Here is a 21,252-nt window from a genome sequence, read left to right on the forward strand (position 1 = left end):
ACTATGTGAGGTGATAGATATTTAATTAGATATTTATTGGATTTAATGGATGGATTAAACCCAGAGGATGAGATAGTTGAATGGCATCATCAACTCAATGGTCATGAGTCTGAGCAACTCCAGGAGATAGTGAAGGACAGGGAAACCTGGTGTGCTGCAGTCCATGAGGTCACAAAGAGTCAGACATGACTGAGTGACTGAACAACAACAAATGGATGGACTATGGTGAAAGCATTTCACAATGTATCAATACAAACATCAAAACATCAAGTCATACATCTTCATTATAATACATTTTTATTTATCAGTTATACCCCAATAAAGATGAAAAACAGTAAGTTAAAAAATATGCATGCAAATTCATTTTCTGTTAAAGGATCCAGACACTCCAATGAAATCTGAGTCCCCTCTTAGCCCATCATTACTGAACTACCAACCTGCAAATTCTGTAGAAAGTTCCCTGCTGTCATCAGTTTTAAAGATTCCTGCCAGGAAGGAACTGTGCAGCTTTTCTCCAGATCAATTTTCACTGCATTGACTTTCCTCTGAAACAGCAGCAGCACACAATCCATGATCCTCATGATGAGATGAGGGGGTCGGCCTAGCGTGCGGACAGTAGCAATGTCGGAAGGCTTGATGGTCTGGGGAGGAGAGGAGGTTATCATCCAGTCTTGAGACAGGAAAAGTGGTAACAAACATTTACTCTCCAAAGACTGCTATAGGAAGTCCCCTACCTATGAGCAAGTTCCATTCTGTGAGCACATCTGTAAGTCCAATTTGTTTGTAAGTCCAACAAAGTTAGCCTGGGTACCCGGTCAGTGACATAGTACTGTACTGTAATAGGTTTATAATACTTTTCCCACAAATAATACATAAAAAGCGAACAGATACAAAACACTTTTAATCCTGCAGTGCACAGTACCTTGAAAGGTACAGTAGTAACAGGACAGCAGCTGGCACACAGGGGCTGGCATAGAGTGAATAGGCAAGAAGTGTCACTGACTAGAGGAGGGAGAAGGGGTGGGAGATGGTAGAGCTGAAGGATTGTCAGCAATAGGAGACGGAGGGCAAGTCGGGGTTTCACTCATGCCTGACACTGATAGAATCCACATTCGCATCTTTGAAAGTTCACAACTTAAAACATTCATATATATGTAGGGGACTTACTGTACTTCAACAGAGGAGCGCAAGCATTTTTAAGTTTGATGCAGTCATGAGGGCTAGAAGCATATTTAATCCCAAAGAAACACACATCCCCAACAAGTTCAAATTTTTACAATGCAAAGTGACAGCCAGAGGAGACACAGTGAGAGACATTTCCCCCCTCTGATAAGGAGCCGTGACTTCTCTAAAATTGTAACAGCCACTTAGTGTCAGAAAAGGAAGCAGATCTGAAAGGAAAAGAATCATCAGCTCTACAGTAGATTCCAGCGATTCTCAACCAGGGAAACTCCAGGACTTGCACTGCTCTTTTTACTCATTAGTTATGTAGGTCAAGAATCTGACTCTCTTACAGCTCGTCACCTTGGACCGACATCAGCGGGTAGCCGCAGGGCTGCCAGTTGCATAATTAGAGGTTTCTTAGCTGGAAACTGACCTTTAGATGATGGAACATGAGCAACAGGAATTTCACTAAGCTCTTAGAAAAGTTCTGTTCCATACAAAGGTTCTTATACAGTAAAGTACTTAACAGTCACATAGACGTGTTGTGGTCGATAATAAGTGTTCTATCAGTTCTATCAATGGAATAAGCATTGGAAACACAAAAATAAGCATCTGATACTGTCCTATTTCTAGGACAAACTGCACCTTCATTCCTTCTAGGCCTTGGAGACCTTTCATCTGATTTCCATTTGCAACCCTCCTGTCAAAGGAAGGTACCCCATGAACTTCATATCAAAGCTAATGATCTTTTCTCTGAGAATTTTGGGGAAAATAAGAAGAAAAGAAAACCACTGAACCTGGTAATTAGAAAGGTAACTATCTACTTTGAAAAGGACTGTTTCAGTACACTAGCATTTGTGAATTCTAGACAGCTGGAAGTGAAGGAGAATTTGAGGTTAAAAAAAAAAAAAACTGGAAATAGCAGACAGACCTTCATTTGAGATATTTGGCTATAAAAGAGAAAGGAGAGAAACATAATAGCTGCCAATAGGGAAAGCAGCATCAAATTAAAGTGGATATAAAAGGGTCTGGCATGCTTATTTAACTTTAGCTTTTTGTTTGTTTTTTAATTTTATTTTTCTTTTTTTTTTTTACTTTTTTGAAACAGGATTTATTTCATAAGCAATTTACCTATTTCTTTTTTTTTCTTTAATAGAAAATTATTTAATTAGTATACATGTGTTCCCCATCCTAATTTTATTTTTTAACTTTACAATATTGTATTGGTTTTGTCATATATCAACATGAATCTGCCACAGGTATACACGTGTTCCCCATCCTGAACCCTCCTCCCTCCTCCCTCCCTGTACCATCCCTCTGGGTCGTCCCAGTGCACCAGCCCCAAGCATGTTTGTTTGTTTTAAAATTTATTTTATCAAAATATAGTTGATTTACAATGTATTAGTTTCAGGTGTATAGTGATTCACATATATATATATATATATATACACACACACACACAATAGTTTGCATCTTCTAACCCTAAACTCTCAATCCAACCCTTCCCCCAGCATTTTAGCAACCACAAGTCTGTTCTCTGTGTCTATTTCTGCTTCATAGATGAGTTCCTTTGTATCCATATATAAGTGATACCATACGGTATTTGCCTTTCTCCTTACAACTTACTTCGCTTAATATGATAATCTCTAGGGAGGTCCATCCATGTTGCTGCAAATAACATATTTCTTTTTTTCATGGCTGAGAAATGTTCCACTGTATATATGTACCACATCTTTTTTATCCACTTATCTGTTGATGGACATTTAGGTCGCTCCCATGTCTTGGCTATTGTAAATAGTGCTTCAGTGAAAACTGAGATGCATGTATCCTTTCAAATGTTAGTTTTCTCTGGATATATGCCCAGAAGTGAGACTGCGGGACCACATGGTAGCTCTGTTGTTAATGCCTAAGGGACCTTCACATTGTTTTCCATAGAAGCTGTACCAGTTTACATTTTCACTGACAGCGTGGGAGGGCTCCTTTTTTCCCACACCCTCTCCAGCATTTATTATTTGTAAGACTTTTTGCTGATGGCCATTCTGACTGGTGTGAAGTGATATCTCATTGCAGTTTTGATTTAATTTCTCTAATAATTAGTAATGTTGAGCATCTTTCCATGTGTCTGTTGGCCATTTGTATGTCTTCTTTGGAGAAATGTCTATTTAGATCTTGTGCTCACTTTTTGGTTGTTTTTTTTTTTTTTTTTAATTGAGTTATATGAGTTGTTTGTATATTTTGGAAATTAACCCTTTATTGGTCTCATCATTTGCAAATATTTTCTCACTGTCTGTGGGCTGTCTTTTCATTTTGTTTATGGTTTCCTTTGCTATGCAAAGGCTTATAAGTTTGATTAGGTCCTATCTGTTTATTTTCCCTTTAGCTTTAAAAGGGGGAAATCTCAAACATACTTGGACTCAATTATGTTGGGGATCCATGTAAAATGAATTGGGGGTGGGGGTAGGCTGAAGTTCAACCTATTTCAGCTAAATATTAGATTCCTCTTTCTTCTACAGGCAAAGAAATATGACTACTACATATGTGTGTGTGTATGTGTGTGTGTGTGTGTGTGTGTGTATATAATTATACAAAGCAGTCAGGTCAGATTAGCATTGGGATAAGAATTGACACATTCTTTGCTGTTCTTTATTTGTTTTGTAGGTTTACATGGCTGATGCCAAGACAGAGTTTGAATGTACCTGGAATTTTCTTAGTATGAATTGGTAGTACCAGATTTCAAAACTTACAAGGAGGCAATAAAATGAAGACAGAACCAATGAAGGAAATTATTGAAAAGTTCCCCTACATACCCCAATCACCTTGCCCCTATTCCCAGACATTTCTGTATTGATGGTGTTGCTGAATATTATAGTGGTAGAGAGTACTAAATTAGGAGGATACTGGAAAATATTTTATAATATTAAAAAACATGTCAGGCTTTTGAAATCTTATGAAAATGTAGACTGAGATGTAAGAACTGAGATGCCACAAGCTCTGTTCCTATCGTGCTGTTAGTATCACAAGTCTAATAAAGGTTTAGAAGTTTCTTTACACTGTCCTTGTCTTCTCTCTATTGATCAAAGACGCTCAGTGGAGCCAGAGTGTCTTAAAATGGGCAGGGGGAGGATATGTTCAGGATCTTAAAGAGATATCTGCACCCTTATGTTTGCTGCAGTATTATTCACAATGGCCAAGACATGGAAGCAATGTAAATCTCCATTGATGGATGAATGGATAAAGAAAATGTGGTATTTACATCCAGTGGAATATTATTCAGGCTTCAATAATGGAAATTCTGCCATTTGCAACAGTATGGATGGACCTGGAATATATTTTGTCAAGGGAGATAAGCTAAACATGAAAGAAAAATGCTGCATGATCTCATTTATATGTGGAATCCCAGATAAACTCATAGAAGCAGAGAGTAGAATGGTGTTGCCAGGGGCTGAAGGAAGAAGGAAATGGAAGGTGATGGTCAAAGGGTAGAAAGTTTTAGTTATGCAAGATAAATTCTAGAGATCTACTCTACAGCACAGTGCCCACAGTTACCAATACTTTATTATATACTTGAAATTTGTTAATGGGTAGATCTTAAGTTGTGTTCTTATCAAACAAAATACCAATAAGAAAAACAGACTTACCCTATGATCCAGTAACCCCACTACTAGGCACAAAGCCAGAGAAAATCATAATCAAAAAGATACATGCACTTCAACGTTCATAACAGTACTATTTGCAGTAGGCAGGACATGGGAGCTACCTAAATGTCTATCAACAGAGAAATGGATAAAGAAGATATGGTACACATATACAGTGGAATACTACTCAGCCATAAAAAGGAATGACACCAGGTCATTTGTAGAGATGCGAATGGACCTAGGGAGTGTCATATACGAGTGAGTCATATACGAGGTAAGTCAGAAAAAGAAACACAAAGATCATATATTAATGCATATATGTGGAATCTAAAAAAATGGTACAGGTGATCTTATGTGCAAAGCAGAAATAGAGACACAGAGCTAGGGAACAAATATATGGATACCAAGGGGGAAAGGAAGGGTGGGAGGAATTGAGAGATTAGGACTGACACATATACTATTGATACATAGATAACTGGTGAGAACCTACTGTACAGCACAGGGAGCTCTGCTTAATGCTCCGTGGTGACCTAAATGGGAAGGAGGTCCAAAAGGGGGAGGTGTATATGTAAGTGTATGGCTGATTCATTTTACTGTAAAATTGAAACTAACACAAATTGTAAAGCAACTACACTCCAATAAAAATAAATAAATACAAATTTTAAAGAAAAAAAACAATAATAAAGTGAGCAGGTGGAAACTTTGAGAGTTGATGGATGTGTCTGTGGCCTTGAAGGTGGTGATGTTTTCATAGGTGTGCACTCATCCCAAACTCACAAAGCTATACATATTAAATATGTACGGCTTTTTATATATCAATCACAACTTCATAAATTGGTCTTTTAAAAGTGGGACTGGGGAAGATGAGGTATCCACCAATCTGAAAGGCTAAGGACCCTGGAAGACTTCATGGATTAAGGAGGACAGCTTAGCCAGTGCAAGAAGGAATGAAGAAACAGTAAGGAAAGATACATCACCTGTAAGAACGGTGTGAAACTTTGGAAAGAAAAGAAAAGAAGGCAACATCTTCACTGCCTCTAGAGTAAAAATTATCTTATACAATACATTGTATACTGACAGAAAGCTTAAAGACTTCACGTGGATCAAAAAAATTTGTAAGTGTTTCAGGAAGTGTGAAAATAAGATAGGTAGCAAAAAATAATAACTACATCACATTATGATGCAAGTTCAATTGAGGTTATATAACTTGAATTAGCAATGGACAGGTCAGCAGTGTTCCATTTCTCCAGCCACTTTCTAAGCCAAGAGTCAATAACATAAGACAATAGATGAGTAGACTAAGGATTTTATTCCCAACCAGGGATTGAACCGCACCCACTGCATTGGAAGTGCAGAAAGTTAACCACTGGACCAGAATGTTAACCACTGGACCACCAGGGATGAAACAGTAAAAACAATGACTTGAATCCAAAACATCTCAAACTAGACCAGTCTCAAAAAGGGCCAGCCCTTGAAGACATAGCCTACTTCACTAGAGTCAACATATTTTCCCAGAATCCAACCTCATTTCTAATTTCATCATTTATGATATTGCCACATATTGCATTGTGTTGGAAGCCTGATCAAAGCCTGACCTTAATGCGTAGCACTAGATCAGCAGTCCTTTGTTTGGATAATTTATATGTACACTCAAAGAAAGCTGTATCTTACTAACCTACTTTAACATCCTCAATGAATGAGTGACAAAACTATTTCAGGAATTTTGTGTGACTTTTCCAACGTCACACAGCTTATTAGTAACAGAGTTGAAATGAGAAGCTGGCACCCAGACCCCTATTATATGGCACTGCCCATCACTTGTGAGTGAGAAGATAATATGTGAAGTGCCACCTGCAATATCTAAAAAAAGCAAATAACATCTCCAAGCAGAAAATACCACTTGAAATCATTCCAGTGAAGAGAGCTTTGGTCTGAAGCAGTAGAACATTTCTCCGTTGTTATTCATCTTTTCTGCCTAATCTTCCTCCGAGGCCCTAGAAGATGACATCTGTTATATCACAAAGATGTACCTGCAAGGCTGCTTCTGCTTCTTCTAATGCTGGCTTTGCTGCTTCCAGTTTTTCCTCAGCAATGGCTTTATCTTTAGAGATGCTGTCGACAATGGCCTGGGCTTTGTCCTTCACCTTCTGGACCTCAGCTTTGACCTTTTCAGCAGCCTGTGCTTTCATTGTCACTTCTTTTAAGACCTAATTCAATATAAAACCAAAAAAAAGTACATCAAAAATCACCCAGCTCAAAATGCACATTTTTGCCTGGATTTGTCAATTTTGTCCACTTACACAATTTTTCATACACAGAATTAAGAGTATGGTACTTTTTAAAATTTTATTGGAGTATAGTTGCTTTACAATGTTGCATTAGTTTCTCCTGTACAGCAAAGTGAATCAGCCGTATGTATACATACATCCCGGCTTTGTTGGATTTCTTTCCCATCTAGGTCATCACAGAGCACTGAGTTTCCTGTGCTATACAGTAGGTTCTCATTAGTTACCTATTTCATTCATAGCATCCCTGGTGTATATATGGTATTATAATGGAAATAAAAAATTTGCACTTCCATGGTTACTACTTAGAGAAGAAGCATACAGTATTAACATTTATGAATTGGGAATTCAAAACGAATATGGTCCATGTGTCAATGTCTACCCACCATGTCGGCTTTATCATTGGCCACTTGGAGCTCCTTTTCTTTCACTTCCAGTTCTCTGCTCAGAGCTGCAACAGACTCCGAAGCTTCTTTTAGCTTTTCCAACCCAGTATTCATTCTGAGATTAAAAATCCAAGGCGAGGGAAGTGTTAACATGTGTGGTTCTTGGCCACATTTTCTAAGTACTGGTCTACTGATATAGACAGTAATGGTCATATTTGAAGAATACTGTATATACAATAGCAAAACCAAGAGGGCTTGACAAAAAGAGTAAATGTCTAGGCTTGATTCCAGACTAAAGTCACATGTCGGTTCTTCACAGACTAAGTGTGAAAAGAGTGAGTCTGCTAAGAACACTGAATGACATGAGGAATAACAGTGTCAAGAATCTGTCTCATGCAAGAAACATGCTTAATGAACTTTAGCTAAATGACAAGAGACTTCAATGTCTTGAAACCCTATCATGGAGGAAAGGAAATAAATAACTTCTTTTTTTCTAACGAGATCAATGACATTAAAAGAAGGAAGATTTGGGATCAAGAAAATAAACAAATTTAAAGCTATCAAACTGCCTCGTGAAGGGACCAGCTGCCTGTTTGACTCTAAAATAATGCGATCTTAAAGACAGGAGTTCTTAGAGTCATTTAGTCCACTCACTCACCCAGGGGTCCCTTAGGTAGCAACCTTGGCTGCTTCTTGGTTGTATTCAGGCAGAAGAGATAAGTGTTCATAAAAGAGCAAAGTAGAGCTGGGAAGTTGGGAACAAATTTCAGTGAAGTGAGGTATTTGCTGTGCAGAGAACACACATACCAAGCAGACTCTCCTATCCCAGACACTCAGAACGTGTGGGAAGAAAGGGATGAGAGGAGGTGGGAGGGGATGTCTGTATTCTCAGCTTTTTTCCAAGCTCAAGGTTTCTATTATTATCATCCAATACTGTAGAAAGTGGTAGGCTGCAAGAAAACTTGGCAATATTTAGTCTTATTGGGCAAGAATAAAGCCACTAGCAACCATGGAATGATCCTTTGAACAAACTTGAAAGGAAGGTTTCTCAACCTCAGCACTATTGGTTTTTGAGGCTGGATAAATCTCACAAGGACTTCCCAGGTGGCTCATTGCTAAAGAATCTGCATGCCAATACAGGAGATGCAAGTTTAGTTCCTCGGTCAGGAAGATCTCCTGGAGGAAGAAATGGCAACCCAGTCCAATCTTCTTGCCTGGGAAATCCCATGGACAGAGGAACCTGGCAGTCTACAGTCCAGGGAGTTGCAACAACAAAACTGTATGTGATGAGGATTGTCCTGTGCACTGTGAGGATATTTAGCACATCCCTGACCTCTGACTCTTGATCCCAGCAATACCTCTTGACCACCCACCATACCCCCTCCCTAGTTCTAACAAACAAAAATGTCTCCAGTCATTGCAAAATGTCTCCTTGGAGCACATTTGCCCCTAGTTGAGAGCCACTGCTTTACAATAACTTCATATTCTACCCTCACACTTACCTGTTGGCCAGAGTTTGAACCTCGACATGCTTCTCTCCATATATGAACTTATAGCCCTGAATAAAGGAAAGGTACGATTTGGGCGTCACATGGGTAGAACGTCGGAATCTCTGGAAATAATCAACACACTTTTCAGCTACTCCATCCTGGAAGGAGCCCATGCACTGAACGACTTCCTTCTTGGTTTCCAAACTGCAGTCAATATCATAGGCAGAGAGGAAGTGTTCAGACACTAGAAAGAATAAAGACAGTATGTGAAATATGAAAGCGAATGATCATTTTAAAAGTTAAGTGCCTTGAGTCACAGATGTAAAAAATAAGTTTACAGTTACCAGGGAGGAAAGAGGGAAGAGTGAATTGGGAGGCCGGGATTGACATACACATATTACTATGTAGTTCAGTTCAGTTCAGTTCAGTCGCTCAGTCATGTCCGACTCTTTGTAACCCTGTGAACTGCAGCATGCCAGGCCTCCCTGTCCATCACCAGCTCCCAGAGTCCACCCAAACCCATGTCCATTGAGTCGGTGATGCCATCCAACCATCTCATCCTCTGTCATCCCTTCTCCTCCTGCCCTCAATCTTTCCCAGCATCAGGGTCTTTTCAAAAAAGTCAGCTCTTCACATCAGGTTGCCAAAGTACTGGAGTTTCAGCTTCAACATCAGTCCTTCCAACGAACACCCAGGAGTGATCTCCTTTATGACGGACTGGTTGGATTTCCTTGCCATCCAAGGGACTCACAAGAGTCTTCTCCAACACCACAGTTCAAAAGCATCAATTCTTTGGTGCTCAAGTGCAACTCTCACATCCATACATGACCACTGGAAAAACCATAGCCTTGAATAGACGGACCTTTGTTGACAAAGTAATGTCTTTGCTTTTTAATATGCTGTCTAGGTTGGTCATAACTTTCCTTCCAAGGAGTAAGTGTCTTTTAATTTCATGGCTGCAGTCACCATCTGCAGTGATTTCAAAAAAACAAAGCCAGCCACTGTTTCCACTGTTTCCCCATCTATTTGCCATGAAGTGATGGGACCAGATGCCATGATCTAGTTTTCTGAATGTTGAGCTTCAAGCCAACTTTTTCACTCTTCTCTTTCACTTTCATCAAGAGGCTCTTTAATTCTTCTTCACTTTCTGCCATAAGGGTGGTGTCATCTGCATATCTGAGGTTATTGATATTTCTCCTGGCAATCTTGATTCCAGCTTGTGCTTCATCCAGCCCAGTGTTTCTCATGATGTACTCTGCATATAAATTAAATAAGCAGGGTGACAACATACAGCCTTGACGTACTCCTTTTCCTATTTGGAACCAGTCTGTTGTTCCGTGTCCAGTTCTAACTGTTGCTTCCTGACCTGCATACAAATTTCTCAAGAGGCAGGTCAGGTGGTCTGGTATTCCCATCTCTTTCAGAATTTTCCACAGTTTATTGTGATCCACACAAAGGCTTTGGCATAGTCAATAAAGCAGAAATAGATGTTTTTCTGAAACTCTCTTGCTTTTTTGATGATCCAGTGGATGTTGCCAGTTTGATCTCTGGTTCCTCTGCCTTTTCGAAAACCAGTTTGAACATCTGGAAGTTTACGGTTCACATATTGCTGAAGCCAGGCTTGGAGAATTTTGAGCATTACTTTACTAGCGTATGAGATGAGTGCAATTGTGCGGTAGTTTGAGCATTCTTTGGCCTTGCCTTTCTTTGGGATTGGAATGAAAACTGACCTTTTCCAGTCCTGTGGCCATTGCTGAGTTTTCCCAATTTGCTGGCATATTCAATGCAACACTTTCACAGAATCATTTTTTTAGGATTTGGAATAGCTCAACTGGAATTCCATCACCTCTACTAGCTTTGTTTGTAGTGATGCTTCCTAAGGCCCACTTGACTTCCCATTCCAGGGTGTCTGGCTCTAGGTGAGTGATCACACCATCGTGATTATCTGGGTCATGAAGATTTTTTTGTGTAGTTCTTCTGTGTATTCTTGCCATCTCTTCTTAATATCTTCTGCTTCTGTTAGGTCCTTACCATTTCTGAAGAGATAATTTATAAGAACCTACTAAGAAGCACAGAGAACTCTGTTCAGTATTCTATAATGACTTATATGGGATGAGAATCTAAAAAAAGGTGGATATATGTTTACATATAACTGATTCACCTTGCTGTACAACAGAAACAAACACAGCATTGTAAATCAACTATATCCCAAGAAAAAAAAATTTAGTTAACTGGCTATTTTAAAAAACTTAATACAGTTCTTAGGAACACATGCCCTGTTTATAGCCCTAGCTAGGTAGATATATGTCAACATTTTTGGCCCCAGGCCTATGACATCAACAATTTTATTTTTTCTTTCATGTACAAAACCATAATAGACTTTAGCCTATCATAAGTCTTTGTTTTCTGGTATGTGTACAAAGACGTCTCCTCTACACAGCTGCAGGTTCTGGTCAGCAGCCAGCCTATTTTATGGTTTACATAAGGATGAAAGTGGTACAAATAACTCAGAAATCAGTGCCACCTGGTACTCATATTTAACAACCCCATTTATTTTTTTTTTTTTTGCTCAGAAACTGCCATAACCTTAATTCCCCCAGGCTGTGACTGCATTTGTAATGTAGAATGTTCAGCACTAAATTTTTTTATGCCCTGGCCATCTTATTCTTAAATGTGGCACCTGGCCATCTGTAGTCAATTTTAATTTATGGTATCCTTTAAAAATGTATGAGTAAAAATCTGCTGTTGTAGACCTTTATCCTCCCAACAGTGCCAAACATGGGACCAATCCTAAAACAGCATTTCTTATTATAAGACCTGGCCGTCAAGTCAGAGTGAATCCATCATCACAAAGACATAGCATGTGTGCTGAACACCTACCACTATGAACCTTGGTCTCAATCCCAAGGAATTTACAAGGCTTATACATAACACAGTTAAAGTTTATCATAAACATCTTTATTCATCCTAGGAAAAATGGTCTATGGATTTCCTTTAGAAGTGCTACTACTATTGAATGATGTACATAAGAATTATAAATAGAAATACAGGCAGTAAGGAGGGAAGAAAAGAGAAGGAATCAAGTGAACAAACCTATCAGGTGATGCTTAGCAGAGAAATGAACAATGGTATCTTCTCAATATTAATGAAAGTCACTCAGTCATGTCCAACTCTTTGCAACCCCATGGACTATACAGTTCATGGAATTCTCCAGGCCAGAATACTGGAATGGGTAGCCTTTCCCTTCTCCAGGGGATCTTCCCAACCCAGGGATCGAAGCCAGGTCTCCCACATTTCAGGTGGATTCTTTACCAGCTGAGCCACAAGGGCAGCCCAAGAATACTGGAGTAGGTAGCCTATCCCTTCTCCAGAGGCTCTTCCTGACCCTGGAATCGAATCAGGGTTTCCTGCATTGCAGGAGGATTCTTTACCAACTGAGCTATCAGGGAGTAATTGATCACTAAATTACGTTCTTAATGCCATAACTGTGAGACCATTTACATCTATGTAAATAATAGAAACAGTTTATCAATTGGGTTATAAATAGAGTTTAACATATACACTGAAAGGTAATATATTAAGACACTTGGAAGCTATATTTTTTCATATAAGTTAAGCAAACACTATAAAGAACAACTTAAACTTTAGGAAGTTTAAGTCTAGTCATTGAAAACGTACAAACAATTCTTGTCTATGACAAACCGTAGGTTTTAACCCCAACGGCAGCATTATTCACTATGTGCCAGGCATGATACCAAGTCTTTTATCTGGCATTATGGGATATTCTCAAGAATGTCCCCACTTTCTGAAAACTTTCTTGTATCGGTTTGGCTGAAAAGTTCATTAAAGTTCTTCTATAAGATGTTGTGGAAAAATTCAAGTGAACTTTTTGGCCAACCCAATATTTACCATGTAATAATTTTTATCCTTCTTATGCAAACTGATAGTATTAACTGTTGTTATTGTTTAATCACTAAGTCAGGTCCAACTCTTTTGCAACTCCATGGACTGTAGCCCACCAGGTTTCTCTGTCCATGGATTTCCCAGGCAAGAATACTGGAGTGGGTTGCCATTTGCTACTCCAGGGGATCTTCCCAACCTAGGGATCGAACCCACGTCTCCTGCATTGGTAGGCAGAAACCTTACTACTGAGCCACCAGGGAATCCCCATAATATCAATAATGGTGACTTATTTCATTATTTAGCAAGTTGTCTTTGTGTCTATCCAAAAAATCAAAGAAAAAATCTAAGTACATTTTTCCGTATGACCCACAATCTCTGATGCAGGAAAGGTTAAAAAAGGACCACTTCCTCTTAGGGTGACCCAAGCCTGCTAAGACTCAGACAAAAGGGCATGGAAAATCCTTCTGTTGTCTTCAATGTCCAATTACCAAGGTACCAAGGCCAGTCTGGGGACCCATCTTTAGGCTGATGTCTGAGCTTGGTGGAGGTTATATCCCGGTATTGTTTGTTCACGTAACTTGGTGTAGAACCAGGTGATGGGTATGTGGGACAGAAGGGAGGACACTGGCCTCAGCCCCTGAATTTTCCTGAACTGGAAATTTTCAAATTTCCAATTCATTTGGATTCAAAGAACTCAAGTAATAAAGTAAGGAGGGCACATGAGTTGCCTATCCAGTAGCCATCCCCTCTCTTTCAGTAATAAAAGAATCCTAAATTTGCTCAGAGTAGCAGTCCACCCAACTAAAAGTCTTTGATTCCCCAAACTCTCTTGTAGCTGGAGGTGACCCAGTTTTGGCCAAAAACATGCAGACAAAAGTCCCTGGGGAAGAACCCTGTCCCAACTAAGAGACAAAGCTTCATGTTGCACGAACAGACACAAAGCCTTGAGATGTAGCAGCCCTCTGGTGCCTACAAGAACGGGAGCCTCACCCTAAGGATGACAGCAAGCTAAGCACAAGGTCCCCAGTTGTAGTCTAGGCTGCACATCTCTGTACTTCCTTGTTAGCAGGAAAAAGAAATAAAATAAAAACCTTGTTTATGCCAAAAATAAAATTAAAAACTTGCTTAAGCCACTACTGCTCTGGTTTTCTCTTATAGCCAAACACATAATTAATGCTACGTTCAGAAGGAAAAGATATCTAATCCTGGCAGATCCTAAATCACAAAACTTTATCAATTAATCCTTAGAATATCCCTAAGTGATGGATATCACCATGTATATTTTACAGATAAGGAAAATGAGGCTTATAGAAGTTTGCTTGCAGGCAGGAGCATTGAATTCAAAGCCAAAGATGATGAATTCTAACGCCTAAAGCATCTTGATTTAGAAATTCAAATACAACAAAACCATATAGAGTCTTTAGAGTGTTAAACAACATTTTTTATTGGAGCTCAAAGTTCAAAAGTACCTTCTGACTAACGTGCTTCATAAACAAAATACGCTAATTGTTCTGGGAAACAGCGGGGACTACTGCAGTTGGTGTTCCTTTCTGAGCGGTTACTGAGTGCAGTGGCCTCATTTCTGCTTATGCTCCATCGTTAGTTGCAAGCAGTTTCCGAAGCAGTGGTGTCTGACTCAGAAGGCGGAAATCCTGCATACTATATTAATAAATCAAGTAATATTTTTGAAAAAAGGCCAGTGTACATACATAATTAAAACAGCCTTCTTTGAAAAAAAATATGCCATACATATGCTTATATGACTTTATAAGCATATTGATTTTATTGAGACGTTAGTTACAAATAAGGATGGCCTATTTTAATAACAATGTGCTTATTTTAAACAGAGCCCAGTAGGACATTAATAATTATCTTCACCTTGGAGAAATCTGAATGAACTGAATTTAGTAATGACTTTGGAATCACTGACTTTCATTGAAAAACACAATATCACCAGAATAAAGATAGTAGAAATACCTAAAAACAATTCAAAACAACTCAATATTAAGCTAAAAACAAAGATTTGCCAAAATGGAGATTACTAAATGGTGGGAAGGCCAAGGATTTTATAGTGTAAGATAAAGCATATTTTTCTTTAAATGCTTCATCTAAAGATTCAGTCCATTTAAATTCATGCATATAAAGAATTTCATTTTTTCAGAAGCAATATAATTACTATAATATCTTGTATTTATGGTATGTGTGAGATAAAGAGGAGGACACTTGGCTTATTCTGAGTATCTTTAAATTAGAAAAATACTCTAAACAATAAGAATAAACTATCCAAAAAAATAAGAAAATAATACCATTCATAATAGCACCAGAAAATAAAATACTTAAAAATAAACTTCACCAATAGTGTGAAAGACTTGTACTGAGAACTATAAAACACTAATGAAAACATTACAGTAGATGTAAATATATAGAAACACATTATATGTTCACAACTTGGAAGGATTAATACTGTTAAAATGTCTATAGTACCCAAAGTAATTTACAGATTTTATGAAATCACTATCAAAATTCCAATGACATTTTATACAGAAATAGAAAAATTAATGCTAAAATTCTTATGGAACCACAGAAGACTCCCAATAGCCAAAGCAACTTTGAGCAAGAACAAATCAGAATCACTTCCTGTTTCAAAATGTATAACCAACCTACAAAACTTAAAACAGCATGATAAATACAGGCATGTAGATCAATGGGACAGAATAGAGAGCCTGGAAATAAACCCACACACATACAGTCATGTGATTTTCAACAAGGGTGCCAAGAATATTAATACGATAGTGCAGTAAGTCAGACAAAGACAAATATCATATGTTAGCACTTATACGTGGAATCTAAAAAAAAAAAATTATACACATGAACATATTTACAAAGCAGAAATAGACTCAAACATACAGAAAAACAAACTTATAGTTACCAGAGGGGAAAGGTGGTGGAGAAAGAAAAATTAGGAATTTGGCAATAACACATACACCTGGAGAAGAAAATGGCAACCCACTCCAGTATTCTTGCCTGGAGAATTCCATGGACAGAGGAGCCTGGCAGGCTACAGTCCATGGGGTTGCAGAGAGTTTGACACAACTGAGTGACGATCGTTCACTCATTCACTAAATACACTACTACATATACCATAGATAAACAAGGGCCTACTGTATGGCACAGGGAATTACAATCAATATTTTGTAATAACTCACATGTGAAAAGAATCTAAAAAATAATATATACCTTTATATACAACCAAATCACTTTGTTGTACACCTGAAACTAACACAACATTGTACATCAATTATACTTCAATAAAAAATAAAAATTAGAAGTAAACCACAATAAGATATAACCTCATACTTGTTAAGGTATCTATGATCAGGAAAAAAAAGGAAGAAAAAAGATAAGTGTTTGTTAGGATGTAGAGAGATGAGAACCCTTGTACACTATTGGTGGGAATGTAAATTGATACAGCCACTATGCAAAACAGGAAATTTCTCATAAAAATTAAGAATAAAACTACCATATGATCCAACAATCCCACTTCTGGTTATATATCCACAGGAATTAAAATCAAGATCCTAAACAGACATCTGTGCTTCCATGTTCACTGTAGCATTATTCACAATAGCCAAGACATGGAAACAGCTCAAGTGCCATCCATGGATCAATGGATAAAAAAAATGTGATACTTACATACAATGGAATATTATTCAGCCTTTAAAAAAAAGAGAAGGAAATTCTGCCATGTGCAACAACATGGGTGAACCTGGAAGGCATTATGCTGAGTGATATACAAGCCAGACCACAAGAACAAAAACTACATGATGTCACTCACACAAGGAACCTAAAAGAGTCAAACCATAGAAGCAGAGAGTAGACTGGTGGCTGCCAGGGACCAGGGGAGGGAAGTGGGGACGTGTTAGACAAAAGGTACAAAGTTTCAGTTATACAAATGACTGAGTCCTACAGATCACCTGTGTGCCACTGTGCCTAGAGTTAACCATGTTGTACTGTACAGTTAGGATCTTGCTAAGAGGACAGATCTTACATTCAGTGAGTGTTCTTATCCCAAAATAATCATTATCATCTTCATCATTTAAGGGAGGAGCACTCAGGGAGAATGGGAGAAAGAGGGTATTGGGTGGGAAGAAAAAGGCCACATTCGTGAATCAAGAAGAATAGAGCAGGAGGAAAAGAGTGACCTCAGGTAAGGATGGGAAGGCAGACAGAACCAGTTCTTCCCAGCCTCGAAGGCCACGCTAGAGACTGTGCTTTTTCCTAAGGGCAGTGGAAGGTTTTAACTAGAAAGCAATGTGATCAAGTTTATGTTTTCATCAGTTCAGTTCAGTCACTCAGTCGTGTCTGACTCTTTGTGACCCCATGAATCGCAGCACGCCAGGCCTCCCTGTCCATCACCAACTCCCGGAGTTCACTCAAACTCATGTCCATCGAGTCAGTGATGCCATCCAGCCATCTCATCCTCTGTCGTCCCCTTTTTCTCCTGCCTCCAATCCCTCCCAGCATCAGAGTCTTTTCCAATGAGTCAACTCTTAGCATGAGGTGGCCAAAATATTGGAGTTTCAGCTTTAGCATCAGTCCTTCTAAAGAACACCCAGGACTGGTCTCCCTTAGAATGAACTGGTTGGATCTCCTTGCAGTCTAAGAGACTCTCAAGAGTCTTCTCCAACACCACAGTTCAAAAGCATCAGTTCTTCGGTGCTCAGCCTTCTTCACAGTCCAACTCTCACATCCATACATGACCACTGGAAAAACCATAGCCTTGACTAGACGAACCTTTGTTGGCAAAGTAATGTCTCTGCTTTTGAATATGCTGTCTAGGTTGGTCATAACTTTTCTTCCAAGGAGTAAGCATCTTTTAATTTCATGGCTGCAGTAACCATCTGTAATGATTTTGGAGCCCAAAAAAATAAAGTCTGACACTGTTTCCACTGTTCTCATCACTGTTCTGCAATGTGAGATGGATGAGAGACAGGTGAGAGAGGAGGAGAGATCATTAGAAAGCTATTTGAGTTTTCCAGGTGAGTTACAATGATAGCTTGGCCCAGGATGCCACTGAAAGGGAAAGAGTTGGATAGAATCCACCATGTTTAGCAGATAAAGTTGGCATAACTTAGTGATGGAGCAGACTTGAGAGTTGAAAAAAGGTGTTAAAGACAAAAAGCTCTCAGATTGTCGAGTTTCATGGACAACTGTGCAACTCCCTAAGAGAGACCGACCTGAAGAGGCCCAGTTCAGTTCTGGACGTTTTGGGTTTAAGGAGCCTGGGAAACATCAATGAGACTGTGTCAAGCAAGCAGTTGAGTGCACAGATTTCAAGCCAGAGGACATAGGATACCAGAGATAAAAAATTGATGGGGTCTATTACACAGGAGGCTGTGGATGAGCTTGCCAGTGAAGAGAGCTGGAGGGAAGAAATGAGTCTGCCTTGCCTTCCAATATGCCTGGCTCCATAAATGGCATGCGAAGCTCAATAAACAGGTTCTGAATAAATGAACAAATAGATGATGCCTGAAAGTCAGGACACTTGTTAGGAGCTGAGGACATAGAAACAAAAAGTTTCCCTGCCCTCCATGGAATCTTGGCTTAGGTTGATGCAAAGAGATTTAAAAGAATGGGGCAGATTGTGAGAAATTAACAAAGGAAGCACCTATGTCTTGCAATAGAAGGGATAACTGAAATAAAGACTTGCTAGGAAGGGCTCATAATTTAAATGACATCATCCTAATTATAGTATATTATGGTGTTTGTCACCTGAAATTGTTATTTTTATCATTAGTAATAATACCTTACATGATAGTCTACAAAGCACTTGCATACCAATTATCATATTTCACAGTATACTTGAATGTAGCTCTTAAATACTGTGGTTTTGTGCTCTGCATTTATATCTTACTTCACAGAATTTTAAAGTTTTATCCTTAGTTGTATTGACATTTAAATAGGATTTAAAATTTTTAAATCATGGGTGCTTTCTCAAATCTTATAAGAGGGAACACTGTACATCGGTATTTCAAACATATTAAAATAGTCTATGTTTAAAAGACACAGATCAGAAAACCGTTAGTATTGAGAGTAGAGTGCTAAGAATAAAATGTCAGCAGTAAAAGAATCCACCTGCAATGCAGGAGACTCGGGTTCGATCCCTGGGTTGGGAAGCTCCCCTGGAGAAGGAAATGGCACCCTACTCCAGTATTCTTGCCTGGGAAATCCATGGACAGAGGAGCCTGGTGGGCTACAGTCCAGGGGCTCACAAGAGTTGGACATGACTTAGCCACTAAACCACCACCACCGCTACATACATACTATACATAAATATTGCCTATAGCTATTGGCTTCTCGCACCTCTGATAATTCCTTCAGCCCCTCTGTCCCCGGTTTTCCATGTATAATGAGTGGGAGACAGTGAATCAGTCATTCTCCCACTGGGAACCGCAGAGCTAGGGAGGGAGGTATGGCTGAAGCAGGTGACAGGGCCATGAAAGGATGAGGCTTCAGAATCCTTCCTCACCCTGCTTCTCACTGTTTTATCTATTAGGGCTACCTGCCATGTTTTACTGGAAAATAAGCCTCTTCTTAATTATTATGAAGACATAATAATCAGGCCAAAAGTCTGAAAATGACTTCAGGGTTCTCCTGAAGTCCTGATACAATAGGTCAGAGGTAAGACTTAACTATCTCCATCTTTTAAAATAGCTACAGACATTTTCTCACCAAAAGCTGAAAAAACCATAAACTGAAGGAATGCTCTCTAACATCTCCTATACAACTTTCATGTTCAATTGCATTTACAGAATAAGAGAAGCATTCATGTTCCACAGGATGGAGGATTAAACAGAAGCAGAAGCAGCAAGGGCTCCGATCATGAAAGTCTCTGTTGAACAATCCTTTTTCAGGCCCAGACACCATCAGAGGATGGATGATAACGTTTTCCTCTTTGATTTCCAGCCCTGCAGCCACAAGAAGGAATTACCTGGCTTAAACTACTCTGAGGTTGACCAACCCACTTAAAAAAGAACACAAATGCTATTAAAGAGATTAAAACCTCAGTGTCCTCCTGTGATGTCCCAGGATCCGCCTGGGGACCAACAGAGACAAAGCTTTAAACCACACTGAAAACACTGGAATCACCGTAAATTAACCCGAGGGGGTACAGACTGAAGATGTCATTCGCTGATAACCACACTCTGGGGAAAAAAATGAGCTGCCAAATGAGAAAGAGCAAAGTCTTGCAAAAATCCTCAAACCCTGGACAAAGTGACATTTGGCTCAATCCAGTGGATGGCACAGAATATAAATACACACACACACACTATAAACCAGAAATTCTGATATAAAAAAATCTCCCCCATACTAACCAGCAACTAAGGCATCCTTGGGCCATCGGCTGAACCAGTCAATAGTGCATCCTGAAATGAGGGCAGGAAACTTCAGAGCTCGATTTCGAAATTTCTCCCCCACCGGCGAAAAGCAGAGCACAATGTGAAGGTTCTGTCGGACCCGGCTCATGAAGTAGTCATACAGGTTTTCATTCGTAGGAGGGCGCCTAGGATACTCTTTTTTCATGACTGATATGAGATCACTATTAATTTCATCAATTTCATCACGAGCAAAGAGGTTGGAGACCTTCGAGAAAAGTGCAGACATTCAAATTCAATACAGGCATATAAAAATAAATCAGAATTTACAGCCTGATATGTGTTTTCTTCATTTGTGTACTTAAACTCATGTTTAGAAAATCAACCAAAGTCCTCACAGTAAGATAGACCACATTTTAATATACACAAATTGTTCTATTTTATTAGTTGGAAAGTCACAGCCCTTTAAGGGGGTGAATGGGCATATCAAAAATTCAACCAGCTTTCCTTGCAACCTTCTTCTGTTTTTCCATCTCTCTTGGAGCTTCCATTAACATCTTCAACATTTTGATTGGGAGTTTTATTCCTCAAAAACCCAACAGGAAAAGCCATTCTTCAAACCAATCACCTAATCCCAATAATAGTACTGATTCAGTACCTTAACAGAGAAATACAGAAGGAAATCCTCCTACCTCTGGAGGGATTCTGAAGAGGTGAAACACATACGTGGTACATATGCACAATGGAATGTCGCTGCTGCTGCTGCTAAGTCGCTTCAGTCGTGTCCGACTCTGTGCGACCCCATAGACGGCAGCCCACCAGGCTCCCCCGTCCCTGGGATTCTCCAGGCAAGAACACTGGAGTGGGTTGCCATTTCCTTCTCCAATGCATGAAAGGGAAAAGTGAAAGTGAAGGCGCTCAGTCGTGTCCGACTCTTAGCGACCCCATGCACTGCAACCCACCAGGCTCCTCTGTCCATGGGGTTTTCCAGGCAAGAGTACTGGAGTGGGGTG

General features: G+C 39.2%; 1 protein-coding gene across 1 annotated transcript in view; it reads right to left on the bottom strand.

Annotated features, from left to right (window-relative positions):
- The window catches only part of DNAH5 (dynein, axonemal, heavy chain 5), a 332,324-nt gene that overhangs the window by 87,105 nt on the left and 223,967 nt on the right, over positions 1–21,252 (bottom strand). The window contains exons 56-60 of the mRNA XM_010858794.1: positions 20,240–20,507; positions 8,973–9,204; positions 7,471–7,585; positions 6,830–7,006; positions 438–641 (exon numbers count right to left, since the gene is read on the bottom strand). Coding sequence (XP_010857096.1) covers positions 438–641; positions 6,830–7,006; positions 7,471–7,585; positions 8,973–9,204; positions 20,240–20,507 — 996 coding nt within the window. The remainder of the gene's footprint in view (positions 1–437; positions 642–6,829; positions 7,007–7,470; positions 7,586–8,972; positions 9,205–20,239; positions 20,508–21,252) is intronic.

This window comes from Bison bison, unplaced genomic scaffold (assembly GCF_000754665.1).
Source record: "Bison bison bison isolate TAMUID 2011002044 unplaced genomic scaffold, Bison_UMD1.0 scf7180017864440, whole genome shotgun sequence".
Classification (NCBI taxonomy): Eukaryota; Metazoa; Chordata; class Mammalia; order Artiodactyla; family Bovidae; genus Bison; species Bison bison.